Source organism: Vipera ursinii (assembly GCF_947247035.1).
Source record: "Vipera ursinii genome assembly, chromosome: 6".
Classification (NCBI taxonomy): Eukaryota; Metazoa; Chordata; class Lepidosauria; order Squamata; family Viperidae; genus Vipera; species Vipera ursinii.
Genome location: NC_139515.1, coordinates 4,988,756 through 5,008,437, shown reverse-complemented (window position 1 = coordinate 5,008,437; position 19,682 = coordinate 4,988,756). Strand labels below are relative to the sequence as shown.

The 19,682-nt window shown below is 42.5% G+C and overlaps 1 protein-coding gene across 3 annotated transcripts in view; it reads left to right on the top strand.

The window, feature by feature from the left end:
- Positions 1-19,682, top strand: part of LRRK2 (leucine rich repeat kinase 2) — a 96,338-nt gene that overhangs the window by 16,712 nt on the left and 59,944 nt on the right. For 2 of the 3 annotated variants that reach the window (XM_083366226.1, XM_083366225.1), the window contains exons 8-18: positions 531-650; positions 3,435-3,574; positions 5,449-5,528; positions 6,429-6,535; positions 7,571-7,700; positions 10,452-10,576; positions 13,230-13,354; positions 14,814-14,958; positions 17,000-17,139; positions 17,375-17,503; positions 18,286-18,456. In XM_083366226.1, the coding sequence (XP_083222352.1) occupies positions 531-650; positions 3,435-3,574; positions 5,449-5,528; positions 6,429-6,535; positions 7,571-7,700; positions 10,452-10,576; positions 13,230-13,354; positions 14,814-14,958; positions 17,000-17,139; positions 17,375-17,503; positions 18,286-18,456 (1,412 nt within the window). The remainder of the gene's footprint in view (positions 1-530; positions 651-3,434; positions 3,575-5,448; positions 5,529-6,428; positions 6,536-7,570; positions 7,701-10,451; positions 10,577-13,229; positions 13,355-14,813; positions 14,959-16,999; positions 17,140-17,374; positions 17,504-18,285; positions 18,457-19,682) is intronic. The other variant, XM_083366227.1, reaches the window with a different exon arrangement.

The window sequence follows — 19,682 nt, the reverse complement described above, 5'->3', positions numbered from 1 at the left end:
ACTCAAAACTCTTAATAAAAAAAACAACAACCTTGTGTTTGCAAAAATCATGCTAGTCTTTAGTATGGGGCAAACAGCCTCTGTCCATATTCAGTTCTCCAGCATCTCAGGCGTATCACATAGAGGACTGCAGCATTCCTTAAGGGGGAGAAGCAAATTTTGACAGTTCTGAAGGGGTCTGATTCATGATGGTTTGGATTTTTTGTTTTAAAAAAATGGTTCCCTCCTCTGAGGACTGAACATGACTAAAAAAAATATGGCATGTTCCTCTCTGCAGGAAAGTCGCCTTGCTCGGTGCATACTCCTATACTCCTACTTGATTTTTTCCCCTTTCTCTGGGTGCTATTCTTTATTATTGCAAAGCATGTCCCCACATTCCTTGCTCAAATGCTCTTTTTGAGAATAGTTTTGACCTGGGGGAAAAAACAAAACAAAAATCCTTGTCATGAATCTTTCTCAATTCCATGTCAGGTAATCTTCTGTTTTACCTGTAGATTGAAGCTACTTTTGTTTTTTTTTAATCTCCACAGAAAACTTTTTCAATATCCTCGTCTTGAATTATGTACACGAAGTGATTGTGAAGGCTGTAGAAACGTATCCTGGAAATGAGAAGCTACAGGCAGCTGGCATTAGCTGTTTGGCTCTCCTCAGTAAGTAACTAAATGAAAGAAAATTAAGTTCCCCAGATAAATTTGCCCTCAGTCCCCCCACTTTTATAAAGGTAAAGGTAAAGGTTCCCCCGCACATGCGTGCTAGTCGTTTCCGACTCTAGGGGCCGGTGCTCATCTCCGTTTCAAAGCCGAAGAGCCAGCGCTTGTCCGAGGACGTCTCCGTGGTCATGTGGCCGGCATGACTAGACGGCAAAGGCGCACGGAACGCTGTTCCCTTCCCACCGGAGTGGTCCCTATTTTTCTACTTGCATTTTTACGTGCTTTCGAACTGCTAGGTTGGCAGAAGCTGGGACGAATAACAGGCGCTCACTGTTACGCGGCACTCGGTATTTGACCTGCCAAACTGCCGATCTTCTGATCGACAAGCTCAGCTTCCTAACCCACTGAGCCACCACGTCCCTAATAATAATAATAATAATAATAATAATAATAATAATAATAATAATAATAATAATAATTTTTATTTATTTTTTTTTATTTTAATTCCATTTATATCCCGCCCTTCTCCAAAGACTCAGGGCGGCTTACAAGCTTAGCAGTAGCCTTCATTCTATGTATATGCCTGCTTATTAGGGCTTTCACACACCCCACAAGCGGCATTATTACAAAGTCAGCTTAATTGCCCCCAACAATCTGGGTCCTCATTTTACCTACCTCGGAAGGATGGAAGGCTGAGTCAGCCTTGAGCCTGGTGGGATGCGAACCTGCACTAATTGCAGGCAGCTGATGTTACTTAAGGAGGCATTAGCCCACTGCTCCACCAAGGCTCTTTTAATAATAATAATAATAGTAATAATCATAATAATGTAAGATTTAATCTTTAATTTGATTCACAGTCTGGGACTGGTAAAAACTTAACAGGTCAATAATAATTGCTATTATTTAAGATTTAATCTTCCATTCGACTCAACAGTCCAGGAGTGGTAAAAACTAAACACTTCAAGTCCTAACCAAGGACCTAAGAGCTGTTTTAAGTAACCTCTGAGTATATAGGCAGTTCCGAGGAGGGTGAGGTTTTTCTTTTGCAAAGTCAGGATATTCAGGTTTGATAAATTCAAAATGTCCATGTAGCCCTGTGGGTATTGCTCCAAGGGCTCCTGTTACGACTACAATTGAGCCCAAAGTTTTTGTTGCTAAGTGAAACATGTGTTCAGTGAATTTAGCCCCATTTTACGAGCTTTCTTGCCACATTTGCTCGGGATTCGGCACTCGGGATTCGACCCGCCAAACTGCCGACCTTCTGATCGACAAGCTCAGTGTCCTAACCCACTGAGCCACCGCGTCCCTTTTTTATGAACCCACAAATGGATCTAGACATCCTTTGCTAAAAGGGAAACTGTTAAACTTCCTCTTTCTGCAAGCCACCAAATATTGGGTGGTAACTTTTTCGGTTCCCATTAGGCTAGGAAATCTTTGATTTTTTTTTTATTTTCAACCCATGTAGTTGACAGTTTATATTACCAAACATCTGAGTTTTGATCACACGCAGTCGTAAATGTGAAAAACGGTCGTCTGTCGCTTTTTTTCCAGTCCCATTGTAACTTCGAACGGTCACTACATGTACTGTTTTTAAGTGGAGAACTACCAGCATTTGTTTAAATTCATCATAACTGAGCAGCAAAAACTGGAACCTCTCCTAGTACGTAGCCGGGATGGTGCTGACTAAGTTTTTCATTCTGACTGATAATAAAACAGAAGGTTGGAATGCCAGATATGAAATTAACGGCCTTGTAACCAAGGCATCAAATGCAACTCAGGTGCTGAGGTTTAATTGAAGTCCACTCGGAGGCTCCAACTGGTGCAGAATGCAGCGGCGCGAGTTGTGCTGGGAGTTTCCCGATACTCCCATGTTACACCTTTGCTCTGCGAGCTGCATTGGCTGCCAGTTGTCCTCCGGGTGAGATTCAAGGTGTTAGTAATGACTTACAAAGCCCTACATGGCATGGGTCTGGATTACCTACGGCAACACCTGCGGCCGGCGTCAACTTCCCTCCGTCCAGTGCGCTCCCACAGAGAGGGCCTCCTCAGGGTGCCGCCGATCAAAGAATGCCGATTGGTGGCCCCCAGGGGGAGAGCGTTCTCTGTGGGCGCGCCAGACCTGTGGAACCGCTTGCCGGTTGAGCTCCGGACGGCCCCCGACCTTCGCTCCTTCCGGCGGGATCTAAAAACGTATCTATTTGAGCAGTCTGACCTGGTCTGATGGGTTAGGGTTGGGGTTTTAAATACGTCTTAACTATTGTTTTAACCTTGGGCATTTATTTAATTCGCTTTTAACTTTTGTATCCTGTTTTTGTATTTATTGCCCTGTACACCGCCCTGAGTCCTTTGGGAGAAGGGCGGTATAAAAATGTAATAAATAAATAAATAAATATGCAACGTCCGGTTACCCTGAAACCAGTGGTAGGATTCAGCCGGTTTGGCAGAACCGGTAGCTAATTTTTTTTTTTTTTTTTTGGCCTGGGCCCAGTGCTGTACTTCCGGAAGCGGCATCCACACAGACGTTCACATGTGTTTGAATCCCACCACTGCCCCTAAGGGATTTTCACTTTTGAGAAAATCAATGTAGAGTTTTAAGAGCAACAAGTCAAACTCTTAAAATTCTGTTTTTGGCCTTTCTTTTCTTTTCTTTTTTTCTTTTTTTTTTTTCTGACGGTGAGTAATTTGGTTCAGAATCAAACTGAGTCGCCGTTGCTCACCTGTGCTGTGAAAACAGATGTTGGCGTGCTCGAGAGTTGAATTTAAAATGATCTCTTTTCTCCCAAGCGGAGACCATCTTTTTAAACAGAGATTTGGAAGACAAAAAGGAAGAGGAAGAAGAGGAGGAGGAAGAAGAAAATAAATTTTGCTGGCTGGAGGCCTGCTATAAAGCATTAAAATATCACAGAAAAAATAGAGACGTACAGGTATAACCCTAAAAGCATGGGAATAAGGGCATTAAATCTGACTTAAGTTTTGCCTAGGGGGAAAAAAAAGCTGCCAATGCTTATTTTATTTTATGTCATTCTTGAACACCGAATATACCTACTTTAACCGAAAATGGATATTGATTTCTGCGCAGAAGCAGCTTAGATCCTCGCTACAGCAAGGAATTTTGTTTTTGGTCTTAAGTTTTAAAATTAGGTCCTTGACTTACAGCCACAGTTGAGCCCCAAAATTCCATTGCTAAGCAAGACAGTTTAATCTATTTTTAATGTGTTTTAACTTATTCATGGGCATTTGTTTAATCGTTTTTAATTTTTGTATCTTGTTTTTTAATATGTATTGCCCTGTTCACCGCCCTGAGTCCTTCAGGAGAAGGGCGGTATACAAATACAATTAATAAATAATAAATAAATAAATAAATAATAAATTGAGTTTTTTGCCCCATATTATGACCTTGCTGGCCACAGTTGTTAACTGACTCACTGCGGTTGTTAAATGAGTAACAAGGTTGTTAAGTGAATCTGGCTTTCCCCGTTGACTTTGCTGGTCAGACGGTCGCAAAATAGGGAATCACGTGACACACAACCCCCCCCCACCCGGGACGCAGCAACCGTCACAAAGACGAGTCAGTTGCCAAGCGTCCAAATTTTGATCTGGTGACTGCAGGGATGCTGCGGCAGTTGTGTGAAAAACAGTCATAAGTCATATTTTTAGAGCCGTTGTAACTTTGAGTAGTCATTAAACAGCAATAGCACTTAGACTTTACAGCAGTGGCCAAAATTGTGGAAACCTTTTGGGAAAAGTGTCCAGTTAGAAATGCCACCTTTGGTTAAGTTTCCACCAACTTTTCTTCTAATTTTTTTTATAACTGTAGCCTTGTTTACTTAATAACCCTATTTTACATCGCTTTCTGGGCCACCAGTCAACTCTTGGCACCATTACTTTCATTTTACTACGTTTTACAAGCTCACTAAATGAAAGAACACACAAAAAAACCCAACCGACTTGATAGCGATCACATAACACACTGACAAATGTCCTCCTCTCGGCTTCAATACGTGACATCAATAACCCGAATCCTGCTGTGATCTGATTGGCTCATTGCCAAAACAAGATGACACCCGATTGGCTCTCTACACACTCGTGCTCATTGGCTACAATCAGACGAAGGAAAGCTAGCCGATCTCAACCTAAGCAAGTTGGGCTTCCTTTTTCTGGTTATTTGGCTGTCGCTTTTCATAGAGGAGAGTACAGATAATTGAACAAACTATGTTGCATCACATTCTTGATTAAATTATCTTTCCATTGCTATATAATTTTATGGTCCTACTCCAAAAAAAAAAAAAAAGTGGCGTAAACCTCAAAAATACACTTTTCCCGAAAGGTTTCCACAATTTTGGCCACTCCTGTGCATGCTGCTTTGTAGTGCTTTACAGCGGTTTACAGAGTCAGCCTATGGGCCTTCCCCCCAACAATCTGGGTCCTCATTTTACCAACCTCGGAAGGACGGAAGGCTGAGTCAACCTTGAGCCAGTCAGGATCGAACTCCTGGCAGTGGGCAGAGTTAGCCTGCAATTCCGGATTTTAACCCCTGCGCCACCACCGTTGTAAGTCCTTGACTACCTGAATTAATGACCTATTTCTGAGAGTCCAGAATCTTTTCATCTCTGTACGTGATTAACATTAAACCGGTGTTGGGTTGTTGTTATTGTTGTTGTTTTTTTAAAGAAAATGTATAGGTTTTGAACCTTTTCTACCAAGCATGAGCCACGCTAGTGCTTCTTATTAGCCTGCTCTGAAATTAGAAGTGCTGTGCTAAATAATGACTTATATTCTGTTGTTCTGTATTCTTTAGGAAGCTGCTTGCTGGGCACTGAACAATCTGCTGATGTATCAGCCTACCCTTAATGGGAAGATTGGGGACGAAGAAGGAAAGTGAGTGCAATCTTTTGCAACAGCTTTGTCAGCTGCGCATGACAAATTTCTCTTTCCCATGTTTCACTTAAGATGAACAATCTAGCATGTTCCCTTTGCTTCCTGGATCACATTTTTGAGGTGGGAGCCTTCAGGTTAGTACTGGGAAAAGCAAAGAAAACTGCTTTTATACCTCAGATTGCCTTAACAATACAAGTACAGGCAATTCCCAACTTAGGAAGACCGTACAGTCCCCAAACTGACAGTGGCTAAGGGGAATTTGCCCCACTTTACGACCTTTCGTGCCACGGTTGTTAAGTGAATCACTGCAGTTGTTAATTTAGCTACACTGTCGCTAAGCGAATCGGGCTTCCCTCTTGACTTTGCTTGTCAGAAGGTCGCCGAAGGGGATCGCGTGATCCCGGGGCATGCCGCAACGGTTGTTAAGTCTGAAAAAAACAGGAGATAGTTCACTTTTTCCAGTGTCGTTGTAACTTGGAAGAGTCTCTAAACCAACCGGTATAAATCGAGGACGGCCTGCAGAAACTCCTCACGTTGAAGGGCATTCTAGATTTTGCAATTTGAGAAAATCATTTTTTTTCCCACCCAGTGCTTTTCCACTATCAGACCTGAAAGGGAGAACGCCGGAAGTTTTTAAGAAAAGAGTGGACAGCCATTTGTCTGAAATGCTATGGGGTTTCCTGCCCGAGCAGGGGGTTGGACTAGATGACCTCCAAGGTCCCTTCCAACTTTATTATTATTATTAACAGCTGGGAAAGGCTGCAGGCAGTTGAAACCGAAACCTAGCCTCGAACGTTATTTTGACGTTCGCTCTTATTCCCCGATCGAATCGCTTAAAAAAATAAACCACGATGCTAGGACGTTTCCATTGAAATAGCCCTCTCCTTCTCTTTGGGTTAGGTACCCAGCGCACAGAGAAATGATGCTGGCTATGTTGATGTATCCTTCTTCCAAAGAAGTGTTCCAGGCTGCTGCCAACGCCTTAGCGACGCTGGTGAAGCAAAACGGTAAAGAAATGGAATGATGCCTAAGTGGGGAAGGATGGCATTGCAAAACCAGCCCTTAATGCTGGGTGTTGGCTCTGGGTCCAAACGCTCAGGAGGGGAATTAGCCTACTAGGGACTCCCCTGAGGTCAAGGATCTGACTAGCCCTGAATGCCTTTGAGCTTTATCTGGCCTTCTTTCCAAGGTGAAAGCTGGAAATCTGGGGAGATTCCTGTATTGGTACCAATCTCAATCAAAAGCACGGCATAGCGAACAAGCATTGCCCTTGTTCATACGTCTACGATCGTTCTACGGGTAGTGGCCAAAATTGTGGAAACCTTTCGGGAAAGATATATTTTTGAGACCACTAATGAGACCACTTTTTTTTTGGAGGAGTAGTACCATAAAATTATATATCAGTGGAAAGATAATTTAATCAAGAGTGCAATGCAATATAGTTTGTTCAATTATCTGTCTGGTATTCTATGAAAAGTTGTAGCCAACTAACCAGAAAAAAGGAAGCACAACTCGCTTAGGTTGAGATCGGGTGGCTTTCCTTCGTCTGATTGTAGCCAATGAGCACGAGCGTTTAGAGAGCCAATCGGGCGTCATCTTGTTTTGGCAATGAGCCAATCAGATCACAGCAGGATTCGGTTATCGATGTCATGTATTGAAGCCGAGAGGAGGACATTTGTCAGTATGTTATGTGATGGCTATTAAGTTGGTTGGGTTTTTTTGTGTTCTTTCATTTAGTGAGCTTGTAAAACGTAGTAAAATGAAAGTAATGGTGCCAAGAGTTGACTGGTGGCCCAGAAAGCGATGTAAAATAGTATTATGAAGTGAAAAAGGCTGCAGTTATAAAGAAATTAGAAGGAAAATTGGTGGAAACTTTAACCGAAGGTGGCATTTCTAACTGCACGCTTTTCCCAAAAGGTTTCCACAATTTTGGCCACTACTCTATATGAAAGAACCCAACTTACTCTAACCAATACCCAGAATTCTCAGCATTTAGCAATTGCTATTTCTTTCTTTCTTTTATTTATTTTTTCTTACTTTAGCAAATGCTAGAGGAATTCTCTTGGCGAAAGGTATACACATCAACGTGCTGGAGATCATGCGGAAATATTCCAGTTCTCCCGAAATTGCAGAAGCTGGTTGCCGATTGCTGTACCACGCTTTTGAAGGAAGGTAACTAAATCTAAACCCTGAACAACTAGTAGATCCCAAATCAGCCCTCCTCTGGGTTGTTTCTGACCTGACTTCGTGCTTCTTCAGGGATCGTTCCCACGTTCCTAAAATTAAGCCCTCTCTAAGTACTAAGTTTTAGGTTAGGCACTGGAAAATTGTAAAAAAAAAAAAATCCAGAAGGGAAAAATTGGAAATCTTTTGTGCGGTTATCAAGAAGAACTACATGTGTGCCCATGAAGTTGCCAAGGGTTGGTCTTCAGGGAAACTTAATATTTAAATAGAATAATCATAATCATAATAACAACTTTGCAACAACAAAGCTATTGCTAAGCACATTGGTTTGTGCTTAAATTGTAAGCCGCCCTGAGTCTTCGGAGAAGGGCGGGATATAAATGGGATTAAAAAAAATAAAAATAAAAAAAAGCTGAAACTGTTTCACATTTAATATGTGAGTGCAGCAAAATCGTGCAAACTGATTACAGTTGCTAAACTAATCCACTGGGCATTGTGTAAAAAATACGACTTGCCTGTGTCCGAAAAGTCGTGGGAACATAGGGTGGAAAAAGTCAAGAATGAGAGGGTGAAGATCTTGTGGGACTTCCGAATACAGACAGATCGCCATTTGGAACACAACATGCCAGATATCGCAGTTGTAGAGAACCGAAGCGTACAGTTGATTGATATCGCTGTACCAGGAGATGCCAGAGTTGAAGAAAAAGAACTGGGAAAAATTACGAAATACCGCAACCTAGCCATCGAAACTGCACGATTATGGATGAAACATGTAACAGTGATACCCATTGTCATCATGGCACTGGGAACTATGTCCAAAAACTTTGCAAAACACGTCAAGAAATTGCAGCTTCCTGCAATAACTCCAGCAAAGCTACAAAAAACTGTGCTACTCGGAACATCTTATATTTTAAGGAGATACCTGGTTGATACCTAGGATGCTGGCAGCAACCCGTGTCAACCATTAGTGCCAGTCAATTTGAGTGTTCATTAGACTGAGTTTCATGTTTTATGAATAAAAGTTTTATAATAATAATGATGATGGTGATGATGTTGGAAGGGACCTTGAAGGTCATCTTGTCCAACCCCCTGCTCAGGCAGAAAACCCTATACCAGGGGTAGGCAACCTCGTCTCTTTTATGATTCGTGGACTTCAACTCCCAGAATTCCTGAGCCAGCATGGCTCAGCTTGGAAACCTCCATTTCTCCTCAGCATGGCTGGCTCAGGAATTCTGGGAGTTGAAGTCCACGAGTCATTAAGCGGCCTAGGCCTAGGGCAGGGGTAGGCAACCTTGGCTCTTTTATGACTCGTGGACTTCAACTCCCAGAATTCTTGAGCCAGCATGGCTCAGCTTGGAAACCTCTCCATTTCTCCTCAGCATGGCTGGCTCAGGAATTCTGGGAGTTGAAGTCCAGGAGTGATCAAAAGAGCCAAGGTTGCCTACCCCTGCCCTATACCATGTCAGACAAATGGCCGTCCAGTCTTTTCTTAAAAACTTCCAGCGTTGGAGCATTCACCGCTTCTGGAGGCAGGTGGTTCCACTGGTCAATTGTTCTAACTCTCAGGAAATTCCTCCTTCGTTCTAGGTTGCTTCTCTCTTTGTTCATTTTCCATCCACAGCTGTGCATATGCAGTCTCCCTAGGCAAGCCTCCCCTTTTTGAATGCAGAGAGGTCTATCAAATGTATAATCCAACAAACCAAAGAAGAAAGCAGGCTGAGTTTACGTTTGAGGAAGCACGTGTAAGGAGAAGAAGGGGGTGGAGTCAAGAGAGGAATCAGCCTGAAGTCATTACGTTCCACCAGTGGTCCAAATCAGTCCCCCTTGAATTCATAGGTCCCTTCCAGCCTATGATTCTATGTTCTAAAAAGCAAAGAGGTTACCAAGTAGCTGGCCTTTTCATAGGGCGCGCAACTTAGGCGTCCTCCTGGATACACGACTCAGTTTTGAAGATCATATAGGAGTTGTGGCCAGGGGGGCATTTGCCCAGGTTCACCTGGTGCGCCAGTTGCGCCCCTATCTGGACCAAGATGCTCTACGTACGGTCACTCATGCACTCATTACCTCCCGTAGATTACTGCAATGCTCTCTACATGGGGCTGCCCTTGAAGACCACCCGGAGGCTGCAGCTAGTGCAGAATGCGGCCGTGCGGGTTGTGAGGGGAGCATCTCGATACTCCCATATTACACCCCTCCTGCGTGAGCTACATTGGTTACCGGTTGTCCTCCGGGTGAGATTTAAGGTGCTGGTTCTTACCTTTAAAGCCCTACATGGCCTAGGCCCAGGATATTTGCAGGACCGTCTGCTGCCAGGAACAACCTCCCATCGCCCGGTGCGCTCACACAGGGAGGGCCTCCACAGGGTGCCGTCGGCTAGACAATGTCGGCTGGCGACCCCCAGGGGGAGGGCCTTCTCTGTGGGAGCGCCAGCCCTGTGGAATCAACTTCCCCTTTTGCTCCGGATGGCCCCGGATCTCCGGTCCTTTCGTCGCGGCCATAAAACATTTCTCTTCCATCAGGCTGACCTGAACTGACGATAGGGGTTTTTAAGTAGCATATTTTTGATATTTTATCATTTTATCATTGGGGCTTGTTAGTTTAATCTTTTTAAACATTTGTATGATTGTGTTTTATTGTTGTTAGCCGCCCTGAGTCCTTCGGGAGATAGGGCGGCATATAAGTCCCAAAAATAAATAAATAAATAAATAAATAAATAAATTTCCATGATTTATTTTCTAGTTTCTTACATTTGGATATCATGGTTACTGCTGCATCTGCCAGTGTACAGACCATGAAGAAACATAAATCCTTGCTGTCAGTCCAGTTGGAAGCCCTTAAAGTGATTTTACGTTGCATGGCTCCAGGTGAGAGAGACGGTAGCATCCACTAAGCCAAAATCTACGAATAAATGAGTGTGTTCTTTTTTTTAAAAAAAAATAATTTTTATTTTATTTTTATTTTTATTATTAAAATCTTTTTTGTTTTTTTTTTAAATTTAATTTTGAAAGAGAGGAAAGTCCTCAACTTACCACCACGTGAGCCCCAAAATCTACATTGCTAAGTAAGTCATTTGTTAAGTGAGTTCTGCCTCATTTTACGACCACAGTTGTTAGGTGAATCACGCCAGTTGTTAAGTTAGTAACACGGTTGTTAAGTGAATCTGGCTTCCCCATTGATTTTGCTCGTCAGAAAAAGGGGACCCTGGGCCGCTGCAACCATCATAAGTACATGTCAGTTGCCGAGTATCTGAATTTTGATCATGTGACTCTGGGGATGCCGCAACGGTTGTTAAGTGTGAAAATCGGTCTTCGGTCACTTTTTCCAGTGTCATTGTAACTTTGAATGGTCACTAAATGAACTATTGTAAGCCAAGGAGTGCCTTTAGAGATGGAGAAATTCAGCGGATGAGCAGCAGATCTGAAATATCACAAAATAAATATATTCCAATGCATTATTAGAAGCGTATAATCAGATATTTTATACACACTTTCTAATCAAAATGAGTTCCTGTTTAAGCTAAAAACGCTTGGTTAAACTGCTCAGTTCAAACTATAGGTAGTCAATAATACATGATCCGTGTATCGTTTTTGCCAAATTGCATCAAATTTACTTCTGATATCGCACTCAAAAAAAGAAAATTGGTTTGCGATGTTTTGTGGTGTTATATCGCTTCAGTCTTGACTGCTAAAATGAGTGGTTCTTTTTCCTTTTCGAAATTTCTAATCCCAACATTAAAAAGGAAAGACCACTAGTTAATAAGCTTGAAATCCAAGTCCAGTCGTTGTGTGGCTTTCCACTAGTTAAAAGTGAAAGAAATTTAAAATGTATTATCCTCTACTAATGGAAGAAATGTTAATTAATTTGGGGGAAATGCTATTTCTTTTTGTTGTTCAGTCAGTGAATTGTCTCCAGCTCTTCACAACCCCGTGGGACCATGGATCAGTGCTAAAAAGGAATGGGGTTTGTTCTCATTTTATATACTAGATATACTGCCTGTGGGAATGATCAATAATTAAGACCAACATTCAAGAAGTAAACAAGAGCCTTGGTGGAGCAGTGGGCTAATGCCTCCTTAAGTAACACCAGCTGCCTGCAATTAGTGCAGGTTCGCATCCCACCAGGCTCAAGGTTGACTCAGCCTCCCATCCTTCCAAGGTAGGTAAAATGAGGACCCAGATTGTTGGCGGCAATTAAGCTGACTTTGTAATAATGCCGCTTGGGGGGTGTATGAAAGCCCTAATAAGCAGGCATATACATAGAATGAAGGCTGCTGCTAAGCTTGTAAGCCGCCCTGAGTCTTCGGAGAAGGGCGGGATATAAATGGAATTAAAATAAATAAAATCAAATCAAATAAAACAATGCCGCAATCACAAGAGCTACCAACTCAGATAAGCAAGCTAACAATAAACAAGAGTTCAATCAGGGAACCATTACGTTCATTCCCATCAAAGCTGAAAGGGCAAGCCACTAGTATATAAAAAAGAAATCAAACCCTTCTAGCACTGATGATGTTACGTAGTTTGGTAATGAACATCTGCAAGGAAATAAGCTCAGAGAGCACCAAGGACCCCACAGTCCTCTTCCTCCTCCTCCTCCTCCTCCTCCTCCTCCTCCTCCTCCTCCTCCTCCTCCTCCTCCTCCTCCTCCTCCTCCTCCATCATTCCACAAACCCTACTCCCTTCTAGCACTGATGATGTTGCCTAGTTTGGTAATGAAACGTCTGCAAGGAAACAGCCAAGCTCAGAGAGCACCAGGGACCGCCAGAATTCTGAGTTTCACTTTACTCTCAGCTGCTGTATACTGCACATGTGTTCATGTGCGTGTGTGTATAAAAACTCAGATTGAAAAATCACACCCCCAAGATGTAATTCCTGTGTTTATTTCTTGAAAATAAGCCCCACTGTTTCCTTGGAGTAGCTTCGAATAATGTTTACATAGAACAGAAGCCATAGAACCAGTCATCTGAACGCATAACAGTGGGACATTTATAATTAAGCACGGTTAAGATCAAAAATCCCATCTGTTTCTATCACTAAAAAGTTGTTTGCAATCATCAAGCATGCAAATATGTAGCTTTCCCAGCACGGAACAAATTTTAACAGAAGACAGTGGTGGTAATTTATTTGCAATAATGATTTCTTTCTACCTTGCATTTTTAGCATGATAGCATCTTAAAATAAATTTATTTATTCCTTCTTTCTGTTTTAGTCGGTACTTACCATAATTCTTCTCATTATTGAATCACTGGATAGTTGTTTCTTTTTTTAAAAAAAAACCCCTTCAGGCTTGAGATATAATGGCTCACTTTGCTTTTTTCTGTACTTATTTCATAAATCTATTTATATACACAAAATGATTGCCCGGCCACTTTCTTTCAGCTGCCTCACCACAAAACATGGGTTAGAAATCTGTTTAATAGCACCTAATAATACTATTAAGAGTATGGGGATGTATATACATGTATCTTTGATGTATTTTAATTAAAATTGTCGCTTTTGCAAATTCTGTGTGTTGCAGGTGTACTAAAAAATCAGCAGCACGTTGGTTCGGAAAACCCTAACCTGCAAACAGAGTTAACATTTATGAAAAATCATTTTTTCTTAGAAGATGGTCATTCTCTTGTCCTTGATGCTCTGAACACGGTAGAGTTAATTTCTTTTCCATCTATTTTATCGTAGTCGCCATATGTATTAATAGGTTACGCTTTTCAATCCTACAAGCTAGTTATAAATATAAGAGCTAAATAAGGACTGAGTTGCAAAGTCTTCACCGAAGTGCTCAATTTAACTCAACAAAATGCCTTATCTTAATTTTCTCTTCATGCTGCCCAAGTGGGGAAAAAAATTGCTCCTGTTTTAAGGTGTATAAAATTGGTCTCGTTTATTTATTTGTTTATATACTTTTATCAAATTTTGGAAGAAAAAACACAGACCCCATCTCCCTCGCAGAAGGACTCTGGGCAGCGTATAAATAAAATACGAAAATATTTTTTAAAAAGTGTATAAGGTGTAAAAAGAGGTGAGGATGATTAAAATTCAACATTAAAAGTTAATTGATCGGTGGGAGGGAGGGTTTTAAGGGCGCTAAGCAGCCCCAGGTCTATGTGGCCAGAAGAGTGGAGGGGGGGGAACCTCACCCTAGGAATTGAGAATGTTCCACATTTATCTCACATTGTATCCTGATAGTCCAGGGCAGGGATAGGCAACCTTGGCTCTTTTATGACTCGTGGACTTCAACTCCCAGAATTCCTGAGCCAGCATGGCTCAGCTTGGAAACCTCTCTCTTTCCCCTCAGCGTGGCTGGCTCAGGAATTCTGGGAGTTGAAGTCCACAAGTCATAAAACGGCCTAGGCCTAGGGCAGGGGTAGGCAACCTTGGCTCTTTTATGACTCGTGGACTTCAACTCCCAGAATTCTTGAGCCAGCATGGCTCAGCTTGGAAACCTCTCTCTTTCCCCTTAGCATGGCTGGCTCAGGAATTCTGAAGTCCACGAGTCATAAAAGAGCCAAGGTTTCCTACCCCTGTGATAGTCCTTGACTCACAACCATTTGTTTAGTGACTGTTCGAAATCACAATGGCACTGAAAAAAGTGACTGATGACCAGTTTTCACACTTACGACCGCTGCAGCTTTCCCAGGGTCACATGATCAAAATTCGGATGCTTTGCCACCGGCTCCTATTTATGGCGGTCGCAGTGTCCCAGAGTCACCTTCTGACAAGCAAAGTCAAAGGGGAAGCTGGATTCACTTAACAACCGTGGTCCTGACTTAACAGCTGCAGCGATTCGCTTAAGAACGATGGCGAGAAAGGTCGTAAAATGGAGCAAAATTCACTTAACAAATGTCTCCTGTAGCAGCAGAAATTTTGCAGCTCCATAGTTCAGGACTTCCCGTATTTGCATCGAAGCTCAGTAAATTGAAGATTTATATCAGGGGTCTTCAAACTTGGCAGCTTTAAGACTTGTGGACTTCAACTCCCAGAATTCCTCATCCAGCTGGCTGAGGAATTCTGGGAGTTGAAGTCCACAAGTCTTAAAGTTGCCAAGTTTGAGGACCCCTGATTTATATCAACAAATCTAAGCATTTGTTTTCTTTGCTTCTAGTTCATTGGAAATCCAGGCATCCAGAGATACGGACTCCAAATACTTTCCTGTATAAAAGAATCTTCCTCTCTATTACAACTGTTATCAAATCTAGGAATGACAGATACTGTGCTCCACACGCTACAGATGTACCCAGATGATCAAGGCAAGCAGAAAACGAATTGATTTTGAACCTGAAAATGTCCTATCATCAAATTAACCTTTTGTATCAACCTGGACAATGTGCAGATGTGTGAGATCACTCCTGGGATTTTCTGTAAATTGCTACGAGACACGAATGATGGATAGCCGTATTTCAGAAGGTTGATTTAGAAAGTTTGCGTGCAATGCTTAGGGTCATGCTTCCAACAGATGAAACTCTTCGAAGAACTTTGAGGCATCGTTTACCTTAAAGGATCTTTGTTTGAGTAGCATAGCATCGGCACTAGCATAATCAAAGCCAAAAACTAATTGAGTTCCCCTCCCCTGAGCACCTAGTATCAAAGCACAATTCCCTCCTCCAATTAACAGTCATAAATCACATTCCCCAATTAGTTTGAAATGCGGGCTTCCCCTCCAGTTCTCCAACCCGTCAATTCTTTATCATCTCTTATTTCAATAACCTTGGTTCTCACACTAGGTGCAGTACTGTTATATCTAGCTAAACTCTCGTGCACATTCCTCCCCCCCCCAGCATCATCTAGCTCTAACTCTAAGAGCAAAAGCAAAAGAAGAAAATGGCTGCATCTCCATCTGTTGTCAATGCAAAAACATTCGGTTAGCAGCGATGACACTTAACCATATTTTTAGATTTGTGTGCATGACCCATTGTTTGTTGTTGTTGTTAGTTGCGAAGTCATGTCCGACCCATCGCAACCCCGTGGACAACGTTCCTCCAGGCTTTTCTGTCCTCTACCATCTTGTTAGCAGGAGATCCTATTGGAAAAAGCACTTTTCAGCTAACTATAACCAGAGAATCTTCATTGGCATTAAGTTGAATAAGGAATTCAGGCTAAGATGCTCAAGAATTTTGTTTGAATTGCTTCTAAACAAGTCAGCTCCTTACAAATTCACAATGCAGCGCCATATAGGATCAAACCCAAAACTTTGGATTAAATATAATTTTCCTAATATTTCTTTTTTCTGAAGAAAAGCCATAACTTCAACTTCAGCATATTAACCAGTGAACCTCTGCCTCTAGAAATTAAGTTTTACAGTAAATGGAGAAACTTAGAATACTGCCTTATTATATTTTGTTTTGTGCATATAATATAGGAAATATCGTTTGCTAGAATGAAGATTTGTATTCACAGTACAGGATCCAATCTGGGTCGGTCACCAGGACCAGAAGTTTAGTCTTCTGAGCTTTTGTACTTGTGCTGAGACCTAAACTTATTGGTAGCATCACGTTGCAGTGAACAAGGATATACATTCAATTTTGAAGCTACTAACATTGTTGGCCGAGCAGGTACAAAAACAGCCAGGGAAGTGATTGAAGCCTGAGAAACAGCCCCCTTGTCGGTGAACAGGAGTGCTGATTTACCATCAGCTTATCAGGTATTTAGGAGCCAAGGAATTGGTAGCACAAGGAAACAATAGCCAACAACTTAATAGCCAGCCATCAACACCTCACACAACAACTAAAAAGCTACATACAACTAGGCACTACATAAATACTATGCCTAGAACAACCCAAAACATACATTCTGATAGAAAAACGTTTCCTGAGGATGGGCTTCAGCATGAATCTGAAAGCTCGGAAGACCAAACCTCTAGTACCAATGACCAACACAGATTGTATCACGCAACATTATTGGGACACATATATTTACGTATTACCTTCATTCGTGTATTAACACTATACACACACCTGAACCTATATGTGGATAACAATTAGCTCAGATGGGAAGTTAAGAAGAAAGAGAACTCTGGTGACAGTGGTTAGAGTGCAGCATTGCACGCTAACTCTGCCCAATGCCAGGAGTTCGATCCTGACCGGCTCAAAGTCGACTCAGCCTTCCATCCTTTCGAGGTCGGTGAAATGAGGACTCAGATTGTTGCGGGCAATATGCTGACCTTTGTAAACGGCTCAGAGAATGCTATAAAGCACTTTGAACCGGTGTAGAAGTCTAAATGCTATCGCTATTGCTATTTTGTGCTTGATAAACGTTTCCATTGTAATATCCCCGACTTTTTTTTCTTTCTAGAAATACAAAACTTAGGTTTAAATCTACTGGGATCCTTGATATCAGGGGAGAGCTTGTGTACAGTTACTTTCTATGCCCTGGTATCACCCTTGGTTTCGACATTACGACGCTTCAAGGATGTGGTTGAAATTCAAACTCAGGTACTCCCAAATGCAACAAACCTACTAAGGCAGGAAGATTCTCTGAGGAAACTTAAATTCAGATATTTGGTTTTTCTTTTTCCTCCTTTGCGTTGAACCAAATGAATGCACAGGTAATCCCCAACTTAAGTCTGTGATAGAATCTGCCCAGGAGGAATGTTTTAGCCTCAAACTCACCGTTCCGGATGTATTAATGGTACATTTGAGCTGATGATACATTTTCTTTGAATTATAGGGATATCAAATTATTACAACCATCCTCGACTCGTCCCCTTGGTTTGCAAAGCTGCTCATCCAGGAATCGTTTGACACCTGTCTCTTCTATCAACTCTCCACATGTTTTAATGAGCAAAGAGATCAGCAGGTAACTCACCTTTGCGGTGCACAGATAGTCCTCGAGTTACGGCAGTTCGTTTAGCGACCGTTCGACGTTAACATCACCGGGGAAAAAAAGTGATTTTCCCAGAAACTGGTTTTCACAGTTTCGACCGTTGCTGCAGCCTCCCCCACGGTCATGTGATCAAAATTTGGCTGCTTGGCTACCGACTCATATTTATGACGGTCACAGGGACCCGGGATCAGGTGATTCTCCTTTTGATCTTATGACAAGCCACGTCAATGGGGAAGCCAGATTCGCTTAACAGTAGCACGTTACTAATTTAGCAAATGCAGTGCTTCACTTAACAATTGTGGGAAGGAAGGTCGTAAAATGGGGCAAAATTCACTCAACTGTCTCACTTAGCCACAGAAATTTTGGGCTCCATTGAGGTCGCAAAAGGAGGACTATCTGTATACTCTTTGGTTCCTACTGTCTGTGTCTCAGCCCTTCAATTCATTTATTTTAACAGTCCTGGGAAGACAGTCTTTAATTTATGAAGTGCGTGAGTTAAACCAGGGGTCCCCAACCTCCCCCCCCCGGTCCGTGGACCGGCACCGGTCCGTGGCATGCCAGCCACCGGTCCGCACAAACAAGCAACGCCCCATCTGTGAGATGCAGGCAGCACACGAAACCACGCCCCCTCCGGTCCACGGTAAAACCTCTTTCCACGGAACCGGTCCCTGGTGCCCCAAAGGTTGGGGGCCTCTGAGTGAAACCCTCAAGCAAATCTGCGCCTCGGTTTCAATCCTCTTTCCTTCCCTTTGTAGTTTCAAAGTCTTTGTTGTAAATGCTTTGCCAAAATAACGAAACACGCAGACTTGAAAAACGTGATGTTGGAGAGGGCCTGTGCTGAAGGCAACAGCGTCATGGCCGAATGTTTGCTGCTGCTGGGGGCCGATGTGAACAAAAGCTCAAAGGAGAAGTCTTTAATTTACGACGTACGTAAGTCAAAAACCGCAGGCAAATGTGCTCAGAGGTAAAAAAAATAAAATTAAAAAAAATGGCGCGGTTTTAATGCCTTGACTTCAAACGTATATTTCTGCCCTTCAGATGGCAAGAACAACTTTGATCCGACATATTTAATCCAATATATATAAGGGTCTATTATGGAGATGCTCAGTCTATCCAGGGCACGGTTGTCCCAAAGGTGCTTTTTTTTCCCAGGAGGCAACTGGACTTCCTTGTTTTTTTCTTTGAAGACCTTTCGCTCCTCATCCAAGAAGCTTCTTCAGCTCTGACTGGATGGTGGGGAATGGAAGAATTTGTGCAGACAGCTTGATTGCATTTGCATTCCTTTAGAGAGTTGTTGTCTACAACACAGTCCTTTCAGCAAGTCCAAGAAGGCTCCACACCCATTTGGTTAGGTTTATTCAATTCATTTGCACTAATTCAATTCATTTGCACTATGCAGGTGACCCTGAGGACACAGGTAAACCTCCAAATCATAATCACAATAGTAAAGTTGGAAGGGACCTTGGAGGTCATCTAGTCCAACCCCCTGCTCAGGCAGGAAACCCTGTATACCATTTCAGACAAATGGCTGTCCAGTCTCTTCTTAAAAACTTCCAGTGATGGAGCATTCACAATTTCTGGAGGCAGGTTGTTCCACTGGTTAATTGTTCTAACTGTCAGGAAATTCCTCCTTAGTTCCAGGTTGCTTCTCTCCTTGATTAGTTTCCATCCGTTGCTTCTTGTCCTGCCTTCGGGTGCTTTGGAGAAGAGCTTGACTCCCTCTTCTTTGGGGCAGCCCCTGAGATACTGGAATACGGCTATCATGTCACCCCTCACCCTTCTCTTCATCAAACTAGACATCCCCAATTCCATCAGCCGTTCCTTATACGTTTTAGCCTCCAGTCCCCTGATCATCTTTGTTGCGCAATGGCCTCAACGGCTCTCTAAAAGAAGGCAAATGACCAGCTGTCTGCAAGGAGGATAAATCCTTCCGTTCCCCACCATCCAGTCAGGGCTGAAGAAGCTCCTTGGATGAGAAGCGAAACGTCTTCAAAGAAAAACACGAAAGTCCAGCTGCCTCCTGGGGAAAAAAAGCACCTTTTTGGGACATCCATTATATAAGGTTGCATGGCTTGCTTAAGCCATGATTTGCTGAGTAAGCCACTGAGCTAGTCCACACTCAATGCTGAGCCATAAGAACAGGGTTTATGGA